Here is a 17,882-nt window from a genome sequence, read left to right as displayed (position 1 = left end):
CGGGCGGCACATGACAGGGGGCGGCAAAATCGGCAATTAAATTTTTTTACATACATAGAGACAGAGTCGCACCATAAGTGTTCCTTTGTACCTTTTTGTTACGGAACCCATCTAATAAATAAAATTTTAAATTATGAGACCAACAGTTTTCAACTTGAGCTGAGAAACGTGCCAATTCTCTGTTTTGTGCTGGCGCCGAATGCACGATGTTCATAAGTATTGCACATTTCAAAGCGATAGCATAAGTAGTTCTCGAGATATTTAAATAATGTGACAGACAGACAGACAGTCGCACCATAAGGGCACAAATAAAAGGACCTTTTTGGTAAGGAACCCTAAAAAGGCGCGAAATTTAAATTTTCTATGGGAATTTAACCTTCACCCCTATATTTTCAATATTTTTTTGAAGTGTCAGGATATAGTTCGTCGATGATTCCGCCAACGTCAAGGACGTTAGGAAGGCACGCGTTTCAAGAAATTAACTAGCCGCGGAGCCCTCTATTTTACAAATTTGCCGTTTTTTTTAGTACCAAGATCTGGTTGACCGTCTTCTTTAGTAGGAACAAAAGACAAAAGCTATTGGTTTGGAATGTTTGGATTAAGTACCTCAAAAAGGAAAAACGGATCCCTATAGGATCACTCGTGCGTCTGTCTGTCCGTCTGTCACAGCCAATTTTCTCCAAAACTACTGAACCGATCAACTTGAAATTTGGCACAATATGTCCTGTGACCCAAAGACGGATAAGCAATTTAAATTAAGAAAATTTAATTGTAGGGGTCACTTTTTGTTGGCAAAAATGAAAATTAAAGTTTTTTAAACTATATTGTGTTACATATCAAATGAAAGAGTTTTTTATAAGTATTTCAAAAATATTTTCTCAAATAATTTTTCGTAAGTAATTTAAGAAACTAGGTAAAAAATGCACAAAAAAATACACGAGATAGCCTTCAATGTATGGATTACACACAGGCTCTAGGCGCCATATGGTAAGGGGGCGCCAAAATCGAGAATGTGGAAAAATCCATACAAAAATATTGCCATTCATAAAGCGCGGTTGCTAGGGCGCCGTAAAAGGAGGATTCTAGTCCTTGACGAACCACATTGTTGTGCGGCGAACGGCAAAGTAACGTCGCTATCCAAATACAAAAACATGAGTCTACCCGATAGTCCAAAGCGTTCCTCATAAAGCCAAGGGCGCAAATGTTTGTGAGTCACAGCAGATGGTGAGCGAACTTCAAAGCACTCAGATCACTTAGTGATGGCGAAATGTAAGGCCTAAAAGTATGTTCCCAAACATAGGAGCCCTGTGAAGTCAAAATACCCCAAAATATGTCAAAGACTGCAGCTCTGCAGACGATAAAAGCTTGAAAGTTTGCGGATTCCCCGCTGGCGAGTTGTCTTAATAAATCAGGTCAATAGGAAAAAAAATCGCGCTCGCTTCGCTCGCGCTTACTATTTATAATTATCTTCTCTTTTAGTTAGGACAAATTCCGAATCTGCTTTCCTGACTTGGCCACCATAGTGCTCCATTTTGTACTATACTAGGGTGCGACTACGAAAGTTCAACCTGTTCAACCATTTTTCCCTTTCGTACTCTGAATTCTGTATTGTGTTAATATTCAAATTACGGTTTTACTATGAAAAAAAATTCGCGCTCGCTTCGCTCGCGATTTATTTTCCTACTTCGTGAAACTTCTTCCTAAGGGCGCCGAAACTCAAACTCGCTCTACCCTGATCCAATGTATTACGGGCCGGCGCTGATTACACAGGAAAGCAGGAAGGAAGGAAGATTATAAATATACAGTCAGCGTAAGTCGGACTTAAAAGAAAAAAACTCAAATTTCAGTCTGCCGCTGAAAGGAGTTACCAAATCTCTTGAAATCTCCCTAAATTAATTTCCGTTTCGTTTTTTTAGAAATTGTTCAGAATATCGATTATTCTCAAAAATGATTTAAGTGAGTTCAAAAAACGAGGCGCTTAAGCCCTTCTTGTGGTGTACGAAGCCCTTACAACGATAGCACAACTCGCACTTATAATGACCAAATAATCTAGACATGTTGATCATAAGAGGGGCGGCATATCGGCAAAGTTGGTGATCGGCCCCGGGCGGCAATCACAGACGCTACGCCGCTGGGTCTACATAAGCCCCTGTCTTTCATAGGCACACGTACCTACGGCTAAAGCTTTCCTACGAAACTGATAACAGTCGGAATTAAGCTTCACTTCAGGGCCAAGGCCCAAGGCTACAGGGCCAAGGCCATGGGAGACAAAAGCAAATCGCGGCAAAGGCCAACTTGGACAGACATTGAAAAATCGAGATGTTCGACTTCAACTGCAAAACTGCAGAGCTTGGAATTAAATAGGTTAATTAAGCTCTCATGTTGTTCGACCTTTGGCATATTTTGGGGAATTTAGACTTCAATGTGCTTACGTTCCCGACTTCTAGGCCTTTTATCTCATCATCGGTTTAATTTTTATAACACTAAGAATTAATTAGGCCCCAGTAACTCGGTAGTCAGCGTCGGGATGCCATAATGGGCATCGGTGGTTTGCCATGTGCCCTTCGGTTTCCTAGCGATTAGAAGTCCGTTCATCATCACGCTTACGCTCCTTTGATTCAAACAAAATTGCGCCCCTCTGAGACGTTTTGCGCCTCTGGCTTTAAGAGGGACTCCGCTTTGGATTGTCGGTCATATCATTTGGATAGCGACGTAACTTTGTCGCTCGGCGTTGCAACAATGTGGTTCGTCAAGAGCTATTAGAATCATCTTTCACGGCGCCCTAGAAACAGCTCCCACCTTATGAATGTTGTTACATTTTGGCATTGTGGTGCAACTTTTCAGATAATCAGAATCACAAATCTAGACTTTAAACAGCTAAATAAAATTCGATCCCGGCTCCTCTCGCCAATTTAGGCTATGTGTGCGCCCACGTAATGACGATTTTGGCGCCCCCCTTACCATTCGGCGCCTAGAGCGGCCGCTCCACTCGCTCTACCCTTAATCCGGCCCTGCCTATGTCACTCTCCATCTCTTCAACTATCTCCACTTTAAAAAACCGGCCAAGTGCGAGTCGGACTCGCCCACCGAGGGTTCCGTACAAACTTTCTTTCAAACTACCTAGTAAAAATAATCTCATACATACATACATACAATCACGCCTGTATCCCATAAAGGGGTAGGCAGAGCACATGAAACTACTAAAGCTTCAGGGCCACTCTTGGCAAATAAGGGGTTGAAAGAAAACGAAACTGTGGCATTGCAGTGACAGGTTGCCAGCCTCTCGCCTACACCACAATTTAACCCATATCCCATAGTCGCCTTCTACGACACCCACGGGAAGAAAGGGGGTGGTGAAATTCTTAACCCGTCACCACACAGGCATAATCTCATATTTTCATATAACTCTAATGACTTGACTAGAAGACAAAAGTATAGGCACTAATGAGTATTATAGTGTATAGCGCCATCTCCCGGTCAATTTGCTAACTAATTTGCGCGACCTGGTTTTTCAGGGATAATTCTTTATAATGTTAACCGATTTAAATAGTTTTTACTTTATTGGACAGAAGATAGTTTACGTAACATCTCGTATTCATTTGAAGTACGATATACATCCGCAAGGGTTGGTAAATTGAAAGTAAAAATCTGAAAAGTTTTTTGTGAATTAAAAAAAAGTATTCAAAATACAAACACGATTATATTTTTCCTGTAATATATAGCATAAAACCAATGTTTACTAAAGTTTTCATAATTTTTCGTCGGTAAACTTCGGAGATAAGGGGGGGGAACGGTATTTTTTTTTTACATTTTCCTTCAGAATTCTTTTTTTTTTTCCACAACAAAAAAAATATAAAAAATAGCTTATTTACGTTCAATTTGAGCTCTTTCCAACGATACCCCACTTGACCTAGTAACTTGCATTTTGGCCATTTTCTACAATTAAAACTAATATATTTAAAAAAATTATACTTTCTATTTGTAGAGGTTTACAATGTTCACAACTATTCCAAATTTCAAGTTGATATCATTAGTAGTTCTCGAGATATTTAGGAATGTGACAGACGGACAGAGTCGCACCATAAGGGTTCCTGTTGTACCTTTTTGGTACGGAACCCTAAAAAGCACGTCAATCCGTCCATCCGTTTTGCCGTGAAAGACGGACAAACAAACAGACACACACACTTTCCCATTTATAATATTAGTATCTAGTATTGGATGATCATTTGCGCCTATTTTTTTTTTTAATTTTCCGCTTTTTACTGACAGATATGACCTGACTTTGAAGCGGCGATAAGAAATTGAAATTCCATAGAAATTCACCTAAAAAAATTAAAATTTTGAAGAACCTCCGACGGCGACATAGTGGTCCGATTTTTATGAAACGTGGCTAAGAACTCTCCCGACTAACTCAGCTTTCAAACAAAAAAACTAAATCTAAATCGGTTCATCCGTTCGGGAGCTACGATGCCACAGACAGACACGTCAAACTTATAACACCCCGTCGTTTTTGCGGGTTAACAATTCTGATTATTTTAATATGGCAACATAATATTCCTAGTTGTCACAAACGTCACATGTCACAATTCAAAATATGTCAAAAAGATAACCTCTCTACATTCACTAACTTTACACATGTTAGTATTTGTGGACTTTATAGTGTTAAAAGTTATTACTAAAAGTGTGCAAACGATCCAGTAAAATAGCACGATGAAGCCCAAGGCTACGAAGCCTGATTTTATAAAACAAAAACCGAATGAAACTTCAAAGGTACACAAAGCGAAAGAAAAGAAGGTATGTATTTTAAATTAATAATTTTCGTATCATAAATAAACGTTCATGAAAGTCTGTACGTGTTAAAATATTATGTGATCAATAAGGGTGAGAAACGTTAACAACACTACAAAGCTTGATAAACTGTTCCACCGATCCTCGGCATACACTGTATTCTTATTTAACATATTAATTTTTACAGAAAAGATACTTTGAACTAGACACAAATGAAAACAATGCTAGTCAGAAATCTGGAGACCAGAAAGAGGAAGTCTACAATGTTAAAGTGAACAAACGATTGATGTTCCAACTGGAGCATAAACAGGTAGGCAAAAACAATAATTACAAAACCTTTCATTTCAGTTTCAAAAACATTGTTTAAGTGAATAATGTATTGTTTGTTGCCTTTTTTTTCTATGTAATTGATCTATTCATAGCTTCTTACACATGAAATGTCACTTTTCTAGAAAAGACAAGAAGAATATGCGAATGCTAAACGCAACCAGCCAGTTCTAAATAAGCCGGTTAAAAAAAGAAAAAATAAGTATCCTGGTAAAGCTCCAGTAAACCCCCACAAATTAGAGCAGCACTCCCGTGGTGAAGGGGTGGGCAAGGGCGTGAGGCACCCGTTGCATGCTCATAAATTGAAGAATAAGGAGAAGAAATATAATTATGCTCAAGAGCAGGCGGCCAGGGCGGAAATATTGTTGACTGAGGAGCAAGGGTAAGCAACTTGTGCTTATTTAACTTTAGCTAATAATTAACAAAGTTACTAAAAACATGATGCATTAAGCATATATAAAGTTAAAAAAAATACACTTACTATGTAGTTACTGTGTGACTTTATGCCATTATTCTTGTTCAGCCTCATTAGAATGTTAAAATCTCCTTTAAATTTGCAAAATTCATACAGTAAATAAACAACTTAGGAACATAATGTCCTATATGTTATTTTATTATAAATTTTCAGTTGGATTCTTAATTTTTCAGTTATGTTGAAGTAGAGGAAGATGGTAAAACTACAGAAATTACACAAGACCTGATCAAAGACAGTGTAGACATCACAGCAGCAACTAAGATATTTGACCTAAACCTGGACTTTGGTCCATACAGAGCAAAATACACCCGCAATGGGAGACATCTGCTGTTAGGTGGGAAGATGGGACATTTGGCAGCTTTTGATTGGGTCACTAAGAAGTTGCATTGTGAGATTAATGTTATGGAATCCATACATGATGTAAGGCAAGTATCAGGGCAAGTGTGTAGTATCAGGGTATGGTTTTCCTTTAACTCTTCTCAATGACATACTGACCAGTGACAACAAACTGGATGTATCACAGCATAGAGTTGCAATTCCTTGCGATTAGCAGCCGTTACTCCAAGTTAGAGATGGGCCGAATATGGACTTTGCCGAATACGAATATTCGGCCGAACATTCGGTTCAGCTCTTACCGAACCGAACATTCGGCCGAATATTCGGTTACGCCATATTTTTAAAGAGGATGTTCCTTAAAACTATTAAATGATCGATAAAGGTTACATTTGTTACTACAACTATGTTTTTGATTTAGTGGGTAATTGAAACTTAGTTAAAACTGAACAGCTCTGAACTCAACTCTTAAACTACGGTTTTTTAGGGTTCCGTAGTCAACTAGGAACCCTTATAGTTTCGCCATGTCTGTCTGTCCGTCCGTCCGTCCGTCCGTCCGTCCGTCCGTCCGTCCGTCCGTCCGTCCGTCCGCGGATAATCTCAGTAACCGTTAGCACTAGAAAGCTGAAATTTGGTACCAATATGTATATCAATCACGCCAACAAAGTGCAAAAATAAAAAAAAATGTTATATTAGGGTACCCCCCCTACATGTAAAGTGGGGGCTGATATTTTTTTTCATTCCAACCCCAACATGTGACATATTGTTGGATAGGTATTTAAAAATGAATAAGGGTTTATTACAATCGTTTTTTGATAATATTAATATTTTCGGAAATAATCGCTCCTGAAGGAAAAAAAAGTGCGTCCCCCCCCTCTAACTTTTGAACCATATGTTTAAAAAATATGGAAAAAATCACAAAAGTAGAACTTTATAAGGACTTTCTAGGAAAATTGTTCTGAACTTGATAGGTGCAGTAGTTTTTGAGAAAAATACGGAAAACTACGGAACCCTAGACTGAGCGTCGCCCGACACGCTCTTGGCCGGTTTTTTAACTTTTTTACAAAACAAATGTATTTTTAAGTATATTTTGACGCATAGGTTTCTCTCTTTAAAGCAGTTCCTTGAAAAGCTGCTAAACTAGGAACTTATTATCCAATGGAATACGTAAGATCTTCATTAGTTATTTACTTTGTTTATTCGGTAAATATTCGGCAACGCAACCGAACTATTCGGCCGAATACGAACATTGAAAAACTTGCCGAATATGCCGAATACCGAATATTTACCGAATATTCAGCCCATCTCTACTCCAAGTAATTATCACAACTGCAAAGATACACTTGTAATTATTACATGTTACCAGCACTAGCTCTAAGTATGTTTGTTATATTTATACCCTTCTGTACGATTAATAAGGAAAAAATAAATATGGTTGATAACCACAAAGAGGGGACGCGGCATAAATGTAGGTTGTCTATGTCCTCTTGTTGATACCCAATTATTGTTGGGCATAGATTGTTGTTGTATAGATTATTGTTGATGTTGTAGTCCTAAGAGACTATCCATACTCATAAGACGCACGTCCGTTGCGCGCCGCGAGACACGTGACGCCTAAGTGGGGACGCGGCCTAAGGCCACCCCAGGGGCCTTCACGAGCTCGCGCTTCGCCTTCATATCTTCAGCGACTATGGCTTTGCTCCAGTTCTAACCAAAAGAAATTGGAGATTATGTAAATCCTTCATAATTCAGGATATGCGTATGCTGCCTATGAGGCACTTATGAATGTTTTGTGCTGAGTTGGGTCCATTTTGTTTCATGCTGTTGTTTTCAGTACATGTATGTTGAAGTTTGAGATTGTCATGAATTTGTATATTTTATTTGTATCTTTAAATTGTTTTATTTAATTTTACAGTTGGTTGCACGTAGAAACAATGATGGCTGTGGCACAGAAGGAGTGGTTATATATCTATGACAATAATGGCGTTGAAATTCACTGTGTTAAAAGAATGGACAAGATATTAAGGATGGAGTTTCTGCCATACCATTTCCTCTTGGCTGGTGTTGTAAGTATCCATTATTTTGTAAATTCTTGGTAAATGAAGTTGCAGCTTTCCGGCTTAGTCGAACAGAAAAATCTCTCTATCTTTCTCACTTGATGGTCTCATTGGAAGATCAGCGCTGGAAGTCACCAGCAACACGCTGAGATGAGGCCATTTCGTGGCACTTCATTACTTTCTGTCTTGTTGTTATTATGTGTTCTTTGTCTTGTCTGTGTTCACGAATAAATGTTTATTCTATTCTATTCTATTCTAAAAATATTATGCACACCTCCACCAGTAAATAGGATGCCTCCTTACCTAATGCCTTAATAAGTTTGTATACTATTGAACTATAAATCAGTTTCTACTGCTGACTGTCCAGTCTGTACCAGCCCCTGCTGTCTAATCCAAGACAGATTCAATAATGCAATTTGGTCAAGTTGTACCAATAACTAGTCGTAGCACCAAACTCGAATCTAAATCCCACATGGACGGAGTACTCACAGTATAACATTTATTTAAACTTTCAACTTGTTACAGAATGAATTCGGCTTCATGTCGTGGCTGGATGTTTCAATAGGAGAGATCGTAGGCCACTACAATAACCATCTAGGTCGAACCACAGTTATGACTCAAAACTCTTACAATGGTACATTGTGTATAGGCAACTCGCAAGGAGTCGTGTCACTTTGGTCGCCCACGGTGAAGGATCCTTTGGCGAAGATACTATGCCATAAGACACCGTTGACAGCTATTGCTGTGGATAACAGAGGAATGTAAGTAACTATTTCTAATGATTTAAATTTCTAAATTCTACAAAATTTTTCATCATACATTTAACAGCATTATATAATTCCAGGTATATGGCCACGGCTGGCGTAGACCGCAGCCTCAATATATACGACATCCGAAACCTGGACGGGCCAGTGCAGAAATACAAGCTGAGACGCGCTCCCGTAGATTTGACGTTCTCACAGAAAGACATGCTGGCGGTCGGGATGGATGATGTCGTAGAAGTTTACAAGTAAGAAGATAAATGCAGCTCTGTGTTGCTGTGGAATGCAATTCATAGATAGATGGCGGGCGATTCGCTCGATATAATCCCACCACCCTTAGAATCGAATGATATGTTTCGGCGACCACTTTTTTCCACACTATCAAAGATTGCATTAATACTAGTACAAATATCTTTCTTGAATGAATACCTATATGTACTTTTTTTAGCAACTGCTGCACACAAAGCACAGTGAAACCATACATGAGGCACAGAATGGGGAAGAATATTAGCAATTTCAAATTCTGCCCGTATGAAGATGTGCTGGGAATCGGCACGACCAAAGGGTTCACAAGCATCATTATACCTGGTAAGACTCCAACCACTAAATAATCGTTAAATAAAAACATACTTCCGTATTGAAAACTTTATTTTTGGTATCTTGAAGTCAGGTAGAAAGGACTAGGTACCACTACTCTATTGTCTGATGATGGAGGTATAACACTAATTATAATTACTAATTACGTAGATCTGTCTCGTAGTGTGCATAACATCTCATGTAAGCGAATTTTGTAAATTCTTTATGAGATGATAAATGTAAAACACACGACTATTTGGGATTTTTCTTAAAAACGTCAATTATTTTACAGGCAGCGGAGAACCGAACTTCGACGCGCTAGAAAGCAATCCGTTCCAGACCAAGAAACAGCGCAAGGAGGCCGAAGTGAAGGCCCTCCTCGAGAAGATACCGCCCGAGCTCATCACGCTCAATCCCTTCGAGGTGGCCGAGGTCGACGTGCCCTCTATGAAGGAGCAGATGGAGGCTAAGAAGAAACTACTGGTAAAAACATATTATAGGACTTCTTTATACCTACTGATTGGCAAAGCCCCACGTTACGCTCAAGAAGGCTTCTGTCGTGGCCGTTGTGGGTACTCTGACTCGAGAAAAAATATCAGTGATCATCACACAAATATTTGCGTTTACCGAAATTCGAACCCGGGACCATCGCCTTAGCAGGCAGGGTTATACAACGTGTTTCCGGTATCACTCAAAACCTCAGACACCCCAACTGATTTTTATTTTTTTAAACTCATCTAGAGTATTCATCTTTTAGTCTGATGCTTAATTTTTATTGAGTTTTTAATTTTCTGTACAGCTCTACTTGACTTTTAGCTCTACACTCAATAAAATAATTGCTAACTACCATCATCATATCATCATTCTCTTGCCCTTATCCCAGTCACTTGGGGTCGGCGCAGCATGTCTTTCTCTTCCATACATCTCTGTCACTCGTCATCTCATCATTAACTTGTTTTAGTTCCATATCATGTCTCACACTAAACCATAAAACTATTTATTTGTGTACGTTACTGCAACGACATAAGGTTTACCAATAGACAGCTGAGATGTCACTGTTAAACACTTTAAAGCTTTGTCACAGTAAACTTCAAATTGGACAGGTAATCGCAGTAAGCAAATTTAAACCCAATATTCAAAATGACAAGGTTGTAATTAGGTACGAGTTCAATTTGTTATGATAAACATTAAGATTAAACTGACAAACAACGTCAAACTAGTAGCGGAAAAAATAATCGTCCAAGTAACCAGCCAGTATTAATACCCCCAAATACTGAAAAAGGTAAACAACCTCTAGCAATGCGATTACAATTTTGCATTACGAATACAATAGAATAGGCACGTAAAAAATAACTAATCATACTAATTTAAATAAAAATATTACCCCCATCAAGATATAGCTCAATCGATTCTACTCTTGATTCTGAACAAACGGTTTTCAGGTTTTTAGTGTTAAGTGAAACACGGTGTATACTATTTTCAACATCACTCAATATATTTAAGAGAATTAGGTATATCATTTATTGGTATTAACTTCAATTTTGTTTTCTTTTTTATTTCAGTATGTAAGACCGAAAAAGGTAGACTTGACTCCTAGACGCAAGAACAAAGGTAAAACGCATATTGCAAGAAAGAAGATTATCAAAGAAGAAACGAGAAAGGTAAGAAATATGCAACTTGAACCATATCAATTTATAAAGTAGTACACTGCGCACGCAGTTAAATTAGGTTCACAGAGAACCTCCTATAGAGTGGCAGTCTTGTATATTTGGTTCGCGATACGAGTCACCAGTGTTTGGGGTGCGAGGAGCGGGCGGGGAATGTGTTAAGCGCGCTGTGATTGGCCGTTTCAAGGACGGCGGGCAGTCGCGCCAGATGAAAAGGGACAGAAGTATGACTGTCCCTCTACTGACGCGTAAGTGGCCAATGTAAGTTGACCTATGCCGGCTCTGAATAAATTATAAATATGACTTATTTGTGGAATGTAATGCCGTCTGTTTTTAAATTTGAGCTTCTTGTTACCTTTCCACACCATTTCACACTACAGGTGGACATCTGGCATCAAAATACCCTTTTCCAATTTTTTTGTGCGAAAAACACGCGCTGCTTTCGGGTCTGTTACTTGGTCGATACTGATCGGGCACGGCGAGCGCCCGCGCTTATATCAGTGCAAATACTAGGAAGGCTGGCGACCGCTGGTATATTAGGGGTTTTTGATGAAACTGGTGGCGTTGGTTATTATAGTCTGTCGCTAAAACGAGAGATAGAGATAGATATCTAACGTTTTATTACCAGTCTTGGTTATTATAGTCTAAACACCAGTCAGTAAACACCAGGGAAACTATACTCATTCCTTTTGGGAGCTAGGACTAATATAGTAAGCAAAGAGGAACGTCGAGTAATAAACAAGCATAAACTCACTAGATAACTTCAATAGTAATAAGTTTACTTTTACTATGAAATATATAAAATGTGGTAATAATGAGCGATATGGGGCAGGTTTTGGCTGTCACTCGAAGATATACGGCTTTCTGAACAATTTAACACCCGTAATTGTGAACTTTTTGTTTTCAGAAATATATTGAGGAAGTAAAAGAAGCGCAAAAGGCATTGGAAACACCGGTGCAGCCAAACAAACCGAAGATATCATATGGTGTACTTGATAGATTTGTATCTAACCCTAAAAAACCTAAGAATAAGAAATAAAACAACATATAAGCTTGACTTAATTTTATTTTTACGACCCTAAAATAACCGTCAAAAAGAACTTGATTTTTATTTACACGATTAATTATTTACATACGTCAATTTAAACATGATCACAAAGTAGAGAACAAAATATAAAATGTCTTTAAAAATATATCATAAAAATAAGTGGGTAGAGATCAATTTCTAACAAGGAATATCAAAGAGATCACATAAGCCTTCTGAATCCCGCAAGGAGAACGAAAAGTCTTGCTTGGTCACTGGGGGACTCAATCGCAGTAAATAATCTGAAAACAATACATTACACTGTTTTAGTAAAAACAAAATTATGTTGAGATGCTGGACAAGAATATTATAATATAAGATTATAGAGGTACGAACACCAAAGATTAGACAATTCTGTGTTTCTGTTCAAAGTAACAACCTCCGCTCTAGGTTTTTTATATTGGTTCTGCCCTGCACCGCCGTCATGCAATGAGGCAGAGGCATTTGTAACGATCTCTTAACAATAAGAAAATGATAGGGAAAACTACCTTAATATGTCGGCAGTGTCAGAAATTGTACTCGACTGATAACCGTTATCGTAGCTACGATTAAGCGTCCTCAGAGAGACGAAACGATTAACTTGTTTCCAAGAAACTATTAAAACTGTTAGCATACTGTGTGATGTCTTTATAGTCACTAGCCCGGTCCACACAGAGCGAGGCAATATGTTCACGCGGCAAGCGTGCTATGTAGACATGGCTCGGCTGAGGCAGGTTGCTCAGCCGAACAAACCCGCATATGTGGTCGAGGCACGTCTATATCGCTGCGTGCCTCGCTCTGTGTGGACCCGACTAGATTAGTAAATTGTTTTATATTTTTTTTAATGAAATTAACAACCTTCATTATCAAGGGAATGAACAAAGCTGTCAGTAATGTCTTGAACCTCGCTGTCCTGCATAGTCACATCTTCAATTTCCTGAAACAAGACATCATTTTTATTCCAAGCTTAAAAAAAAACTTGATCATATCATAATACTAACTTTGGTGCTCCTTTTAACTCTTTTAGGCACACTTGCACCAACCACTTAACTCAGGGTTAGCGGGCTGTCATCTATCAAATCCCATATAAAATGGTGGGTTAACCCTCCATTTTCGTTGGAGCAAGTGGACCTTAGTGGATAACTAATTTTAAGGGTTTAAAAGAGTAAATCAACATTTTGTTCACTTGTTACTATGGTTACACCCACCTGGCTCTACTCATTAAAATCTGGTTTTAAGGAATTGTTTGATATAATGAACGAGTGGTTTAAAAAGTTGAAAGTAAGCACTTTTATTAATATTGGTACCGCTATTGTCTCCTGGCCAGTGGGACTCTCCTTAATAGAAGGGATAGTTGACAGGCCACAAAGTGAATTTTACTAGAAAATAATAAATAAACTATCAACCATTCTTCCCACCATAATCCTTGGTTCTCCCTTTTCTTTTATATACTTACTAGCTTTTGCCCGCGGCTTCACTCGCGTCAAATTCGAAAATTGCGAAATGCTCCATACAAACTTCCACCCCCCCTTCCACGGAAGTGAGGGGATAGAAAGAGACAGTAGCCTATGTCACTCTCCATCCCTTCAACTATCTCCACTTAAAAAAATCACGTCAATACGTCGCTCCGTTTTGCCGGGGTACTGAATGTTGGTGAACTGAACTGGTAGAGAATGTTGAATGTCCTGAAGCCCGCTTCAGACTATGCGCGTGAATCACGGCGCGACACCGCGAACGCTAGTGTGAAACTTTCTGCGTATCGAATCCACACTCGCGTGCATGGACCTCCACAAGATGTTTCCACGCCTTCCTATCTCGAGCTACCGCCTTGGCCTCGTTCCTCGTTCCAGCTCAGTCCATATTCCCTCAGCTCGTTCTCTATGCTCCGCCTCCAGGTGTGTAAGGGGCGTTTGCGGGCTCGCTTTCCTACTTGAGGTCGCCACTCAAACGCGATACTGGCGCTATTGAGAGCTCCACTTCAAAGGTAGAGAATAGAGACTGCTATTTGGTACTAAGCCTGCCAATGATACATAGTTTTTTTATGTATAAATACCTTTTCTTTATCAGAGTCACATAACAAGATTACGCCAACTGGATCAGCAGATTTGACGTGAAGAATGTATTGCTGTTCTCGGCCCTGAAATTTAAAATACAAGTTAGTATAAATTACAGCAGTAATAATTAGTCCTCAAGGGCTCTATAACGGGACAAACGATTGGCGGTGGGAGGGTGGGAACGTGCATGCAAAAATATGCCAATATGTATAACGGGTTACTAACTAGCACATTATCTATTCGCAGATTAGCAAAGTCATTTTCTACATTTTGATTATCATGGTTTTCCGCAAAGCAGCGCCTAGGTGAATCCACGTAAAGTAACGTGAGTCACGATTTCACTGAGTGTTTATTTGAACTACAGCTGCAAATTAAAGAATCAGTGCATATATCGGGAAAGTAACACTTATTTAGAGATAGATTATCACTTGAACTTGCATCATGAATAAATGGAACATGCCATGTCATGTCATGTTACTCTTGCCACGGATTGACCCGTCTGATTCCGTTGATTATTAGATTAAAAGGTTGACCAGTCTTTAAACCCATTTGAAGGCACATCATCGTCACAGCAGACGTCTATGAACTTCCCATTAATTAACGAACGCTTTAACGGTGACAACGGTTTGATGCACAGGCAATATAAGGTTGACCAGTCTTTAAACCCTTGAAATTGTCTACCCGTTTGTTCGTTATTAACTAAAAAGGCGAATCCCTGTATTTTAATTATCACGTCTTTAGATAACACAAATAAAATACATACTAAAAATGACAAAAAACGAAAACTTAATTTTGACCGATTAGGCCGACTACGATCTATCTGCGCATTGACCGACCTCGTGCGATGAGCTAAGCCGAATCGATGCGGCGTCGGCAAAATATAAGGACCATATTTAACGTTTACAAATTTGAATGAAAAATTTTTGAAAACTTCATTCGCGTTTTCCGGGATTTTTACAGCTTTTAGATCGGTTCATGCCAAATTTATATACATTTTCCATTTTTAACGAAACCGGCTTGGCTTAGTGGATAGTGGTCCTGCCTATGAAACCTATAATCCTAAATTGTTGTCTTGATAAATAAATAAATTACCTACGAATAGGTTTACATAATATAACCATAATTTTCAGCTGATATTTAGTTTTGTACTGTTTTCTATTACTAATGAAGTGCCGACTAATCGGTATTACAAAACTAGTCGCCGACTAATCCCTGACTAGAATGTGGCCGGAACACTAGTAACGACAAATACATCCCTAATACATACATAAATTCATGCCTGTTTTTTATGACGACCTATGACCACATACTAGTGAAGCAAAGATGTGGCCTAATAATGGCAAGAAGGTGCCTGTTCACCCTTGATTTGAAGGTTGCTGGGTTATACATACTGTAAAAATGAGTAGGCAGAGCAATGATAACATGGGATGTTATTTACCTTGCCCGGAGCAGATGCTACAGCCAAGCTGGCACCAATAGGAGCCTCCAACACGAGCACCTGGCTCTCTTCGTAGCACTGCTCAATGTCATTCTTCTTCACATAAACTAGGGGCTCATTGTCAATGTCCTCTAGTACATTCTTGATACTCTGCTCTATCCAATGGATTTGTCTGTAATGAGAAATGATAGGTTACTTGTCAATTATTTTTAGGTGTTCACTGAAAACCACCCAATGTATTGTAGCCCATAGTTTGGTTTATCCTGGGGTTTTTCATGGGTCATGGGTCTTTGGTCATGGGGTCCCGTTTTAGCAACTAATCCTAGCATTTGGTGCAGATACTGGTTTTACAATAGCAATCTGACTTTTTGTCTCTCACAATCATTTCTTTTACTGTTTTGTTTATTTGTGTGAAAATTTGTTTTTTGTTTTTCAAAAAGAAATTAATATTATTTAAGAAATTAAAGAAAACAAATTATACAAAAACAAAAAACAAATTATTTTCAGGTTTTCACTGAAAACCACCCAATGTATTGCAGCCCTTACTTTGGTTTTTCATGGGTCTTTGGTCATGGGGTCCCGTTTTAGCAACTACTTAATCCTAGCATTTGGTGCAGATACTGGTTTTACAATAGCAATGGCAATCTGACTTTTTGGCTCTCACAATCATTTCTTTTACTGTGAAATGACTGGCAAATATATGACTAATAAAATTAATAAAATCTCATGGTACAAACCAAGGTTCGAACCAGCACCCTCAATATTTTTCACTCATCATATTTCACAATTTTGTATCAATTCATGACTTCAAAACTAAAATTGTGCCCGAGTCACACTAGATCTTGACTGGTGTCAGAACCTAAATTACAAAACTTAGTTAAGCAAATTATAACAGAATTGTTCGATTGTGGCACATATTTAGTCCATTCAAATGAATAATAAGTATAATTAGTAACATAATGTGAGGGAACCGCTATATATGTGGAAAAATATGACATGTATTAGTACAATATTTTACTAAAAAAAATCTCTTCCTGTTCTACATCTGGCAGCATTAACCATTACCAATAAGGCAACCATTAGATATAACAGCAGGTTTCATCAAAAACATAGTCTAAGCATACTTGTCAAGTAATTCTTCATGTTCCTCTAGCCTTCCAATCTGTCTCCGCAGCCGCATAACTTTCTCTCCAATGTCTGAAGCATTTCCATCTGGACCTGCTCCCCTGTGCAGAGATAACCTTCAAATTAGTCAACATCATTATACAAATTAAAGACAGTAAGAAAGACCACGAACATTAAAGATAATCTACAACATTTACTTACTTCCATTGTATGCTGTTTTTACTCCGTTTCTCTATCAATCCAATACCTTCTAATACGTTGGTTATATCATATATCCGGCGCTTTTGTCTAACAGCCAATAAATCGGTAGCCTGAAATTGGTAACAATATTTCAGAAAAATGCTACTGTTAATTCAAAATGTTTATTTTCGTGCCAAAATTGATTTGACAGGACCCAGCATTGTACTTACGATTTTCAAGTCCAAAACCCCATCCTTGGCTTTTTGTAATAATGAAACGAATCGAGTCGTAAGTAGACCTAATGATTTTTCATAACGTTTGTATATTAAGTCGGTCATCACTGTTTTTACACAATTATTACAAATGAAATACAACAATCACCATAGAATTTTGCGTAGCGCGGGGTATTTAATGTTGGCAGTTCTGACATTGACATAGATAACATATTACTGTTAATTTAAATATGTCAGCGTCCTTTGTCAAATTTCTACCTGAAGTTGGCTAACCTGATAACCTAATAATATTAATACAGTTAATATAAACCTAACTTAAGAAAAGAGATAAATAAATATAATAGTTAATACAGTTGTATACTTTTTACATTGAAGGGCTTGTTAATGTATAACGCAAACGAAATGTTAGCTCTTCCTTTGGGGGAAGCCGTGCAGTTCCTATACAAATTATATATCTACAGACCAAAGAATAATAATACTCTATAGACAGCAATCTCCCACACTTAAGCAGCTAACAAACGATCGCACCGTACGGCGACCTTGGTTTTTTTACGTAGGTGAGAGCGAAAAACAAATAACTCTTTCTCGCTCTCTCTTACAGGTTAACAATAAAATCGGCAGTCTTTCCGCTTCTTTGTTAGGTACTGACTTCTGTGAAACTAGAGCCTGACCAGAAATATATGACTAGTGCTATTGTCACATCTCGGACACTGATGATCAAATATATGAAAGAGGCGCGTTCCTAGCACACATTCTAAGCTCGTGTAGGTGAACGCGTACCATGCTTGTATGAGTGAGATATGAC

The 17,882-nt window shown here is 38.4% G+C and overlaps 2 protein-coding genes across 3 annotated transcripts; one reads left to right on the top strand and one right to left on the bottom strand.

Moving 5' to 3' along the window:
- Positions 1 to 4,611: 4,611 nt before the first annotated feature.
- Positions 4,612 to 12,041, top strand: LOC125227971 (WD repeat-containing protein 46). Its single transcript, XM_048132394.1, has 11 exons — positions 4,612 to 4,794; positions 4,976 to 5,098; positions 5,241 to 5,497; positions 5,764 to 6,015; positions 7,839 to 7,989; positions 8,506 to 8,741; positions 8,825 to 8,989; positions 9,190 to 9,329; positions 9,610 to 9,800; positions 10,880 to 10,978; positions 11,892 to 12,041. The coding sequence occupies exons 1-11, from the start codon at positions 4,711 to 4,713 to the stop codon at positions 12,021 to 12,023; spliced, it is 1,830 nt and encodes a 609-aa protein (XP_047988351.1). The 5' UTR covers positions 4,612 to 4,710; the 3' UTR covers positions 12,024 to 12,041.
- Positions 12,033 to 17,271, bottom strand: LOC125227972 (transcription factor E2F4-like). Of its 2 annotated transcripts, none has more exons than XM_048132395.1 (7): positions 17,075 to 17,271; positions 16,866 to 16,975; positions 16,664 to 16,780; positions 15,540 to 15,711; positions 14,101 to 14,184; positions 12,906 to 12,984; positions 12,033 to 12,310 (listed from the first exon to the last, which is right to left on the bottom strand). In XM_048132395.1, exons 1-7 carry the CDS (start codon positions 17,180 to 17,182, stop codon positions 12,210 to 12,212), a joined length of 771 nt encoding a protein of 256 aa, XP_047988352.1. In that variant the 5' UTR covers positions 17,183 to 17,271; the 3' UTR covers positions 12,033 to 12,209. The 2 variants fall into 2 exon arrangements, with proteins under 2 accessions (XP_047988352.1, XP_047988353.1); XM_048132396.1 differs by having other exon boundaries at positions 16,664 to 16,765; positions 17,075 to 17,270.
- Positions 17,272 to 17,882: the final 611 nt, after the last annotated feature.

Source organism: Leguminivora glycinivorella, chromosome 7 (genome assembly GCF_023078275.1).
Source record: "Leguminivora glycinivorella isolate SPB_JAAS2020 chromosome 7, LegGlyc_1.1, whole genome shotgun sequence".
Taxonomy (NCBI): Eukaryota; Metazoa; Arthropoda; class Insecta; order Lepidoptera; family Tortricidae; genus Leguminivora; species Leguminivora glycinivorella.
The sequence above is the reverse complement of the archived record's forward strand: the minus strand, read 5'-3'. Positions and strand labels throughout refer to the sequence as shown.

Excerpts from the sequence above, each read along its gene's own strand:
- LOC125227971 (XM_048132394.1), top strand. The coding sequence starts at position 4,711 with ATGAAGCCCAAGGCTACGAAGCCTGATTTTATAAAACAAAAACCGAAT. Across the intron at positions 7,990-8,505 it reads ATTTCCTCTTGGCTGGTGTT|AATGAATTCGGCTTCATGTC; the intron begins GTAAGTATCCAT and ends AACTTGTTACAG. Across the intron at positions 8,742-8,824 it reads GCTGTGGATAACAGAGGAAT|GTATATGGCCACGGCTGGCG; the intron begins GTAAGTAACTAT and ends ATATAATTCCAG.
- LOC125227972 (XM_048132395.1), bottom strand. The coding sequence starts at position 17,182 with ATGACCGACTTAATATACAAACGTTATGAAAAATCATTAGGTCTACTT. Across the intron at positions 16,781-16,865 it reads AAAAACAGCATACAATGGAA|GTTATCTCTGCACAGGGGAG; the intron begins GTAAGTAAATGT and ends ACTAATTTGAAG. Across the intron at positions 12,311-12,905 it reads TCATTCCCTTGATAATGAAG|ATTATTTACTGCGATTGAGT; the intron begins GTTGTTAATTTC and ends TATTGTTTTCAG.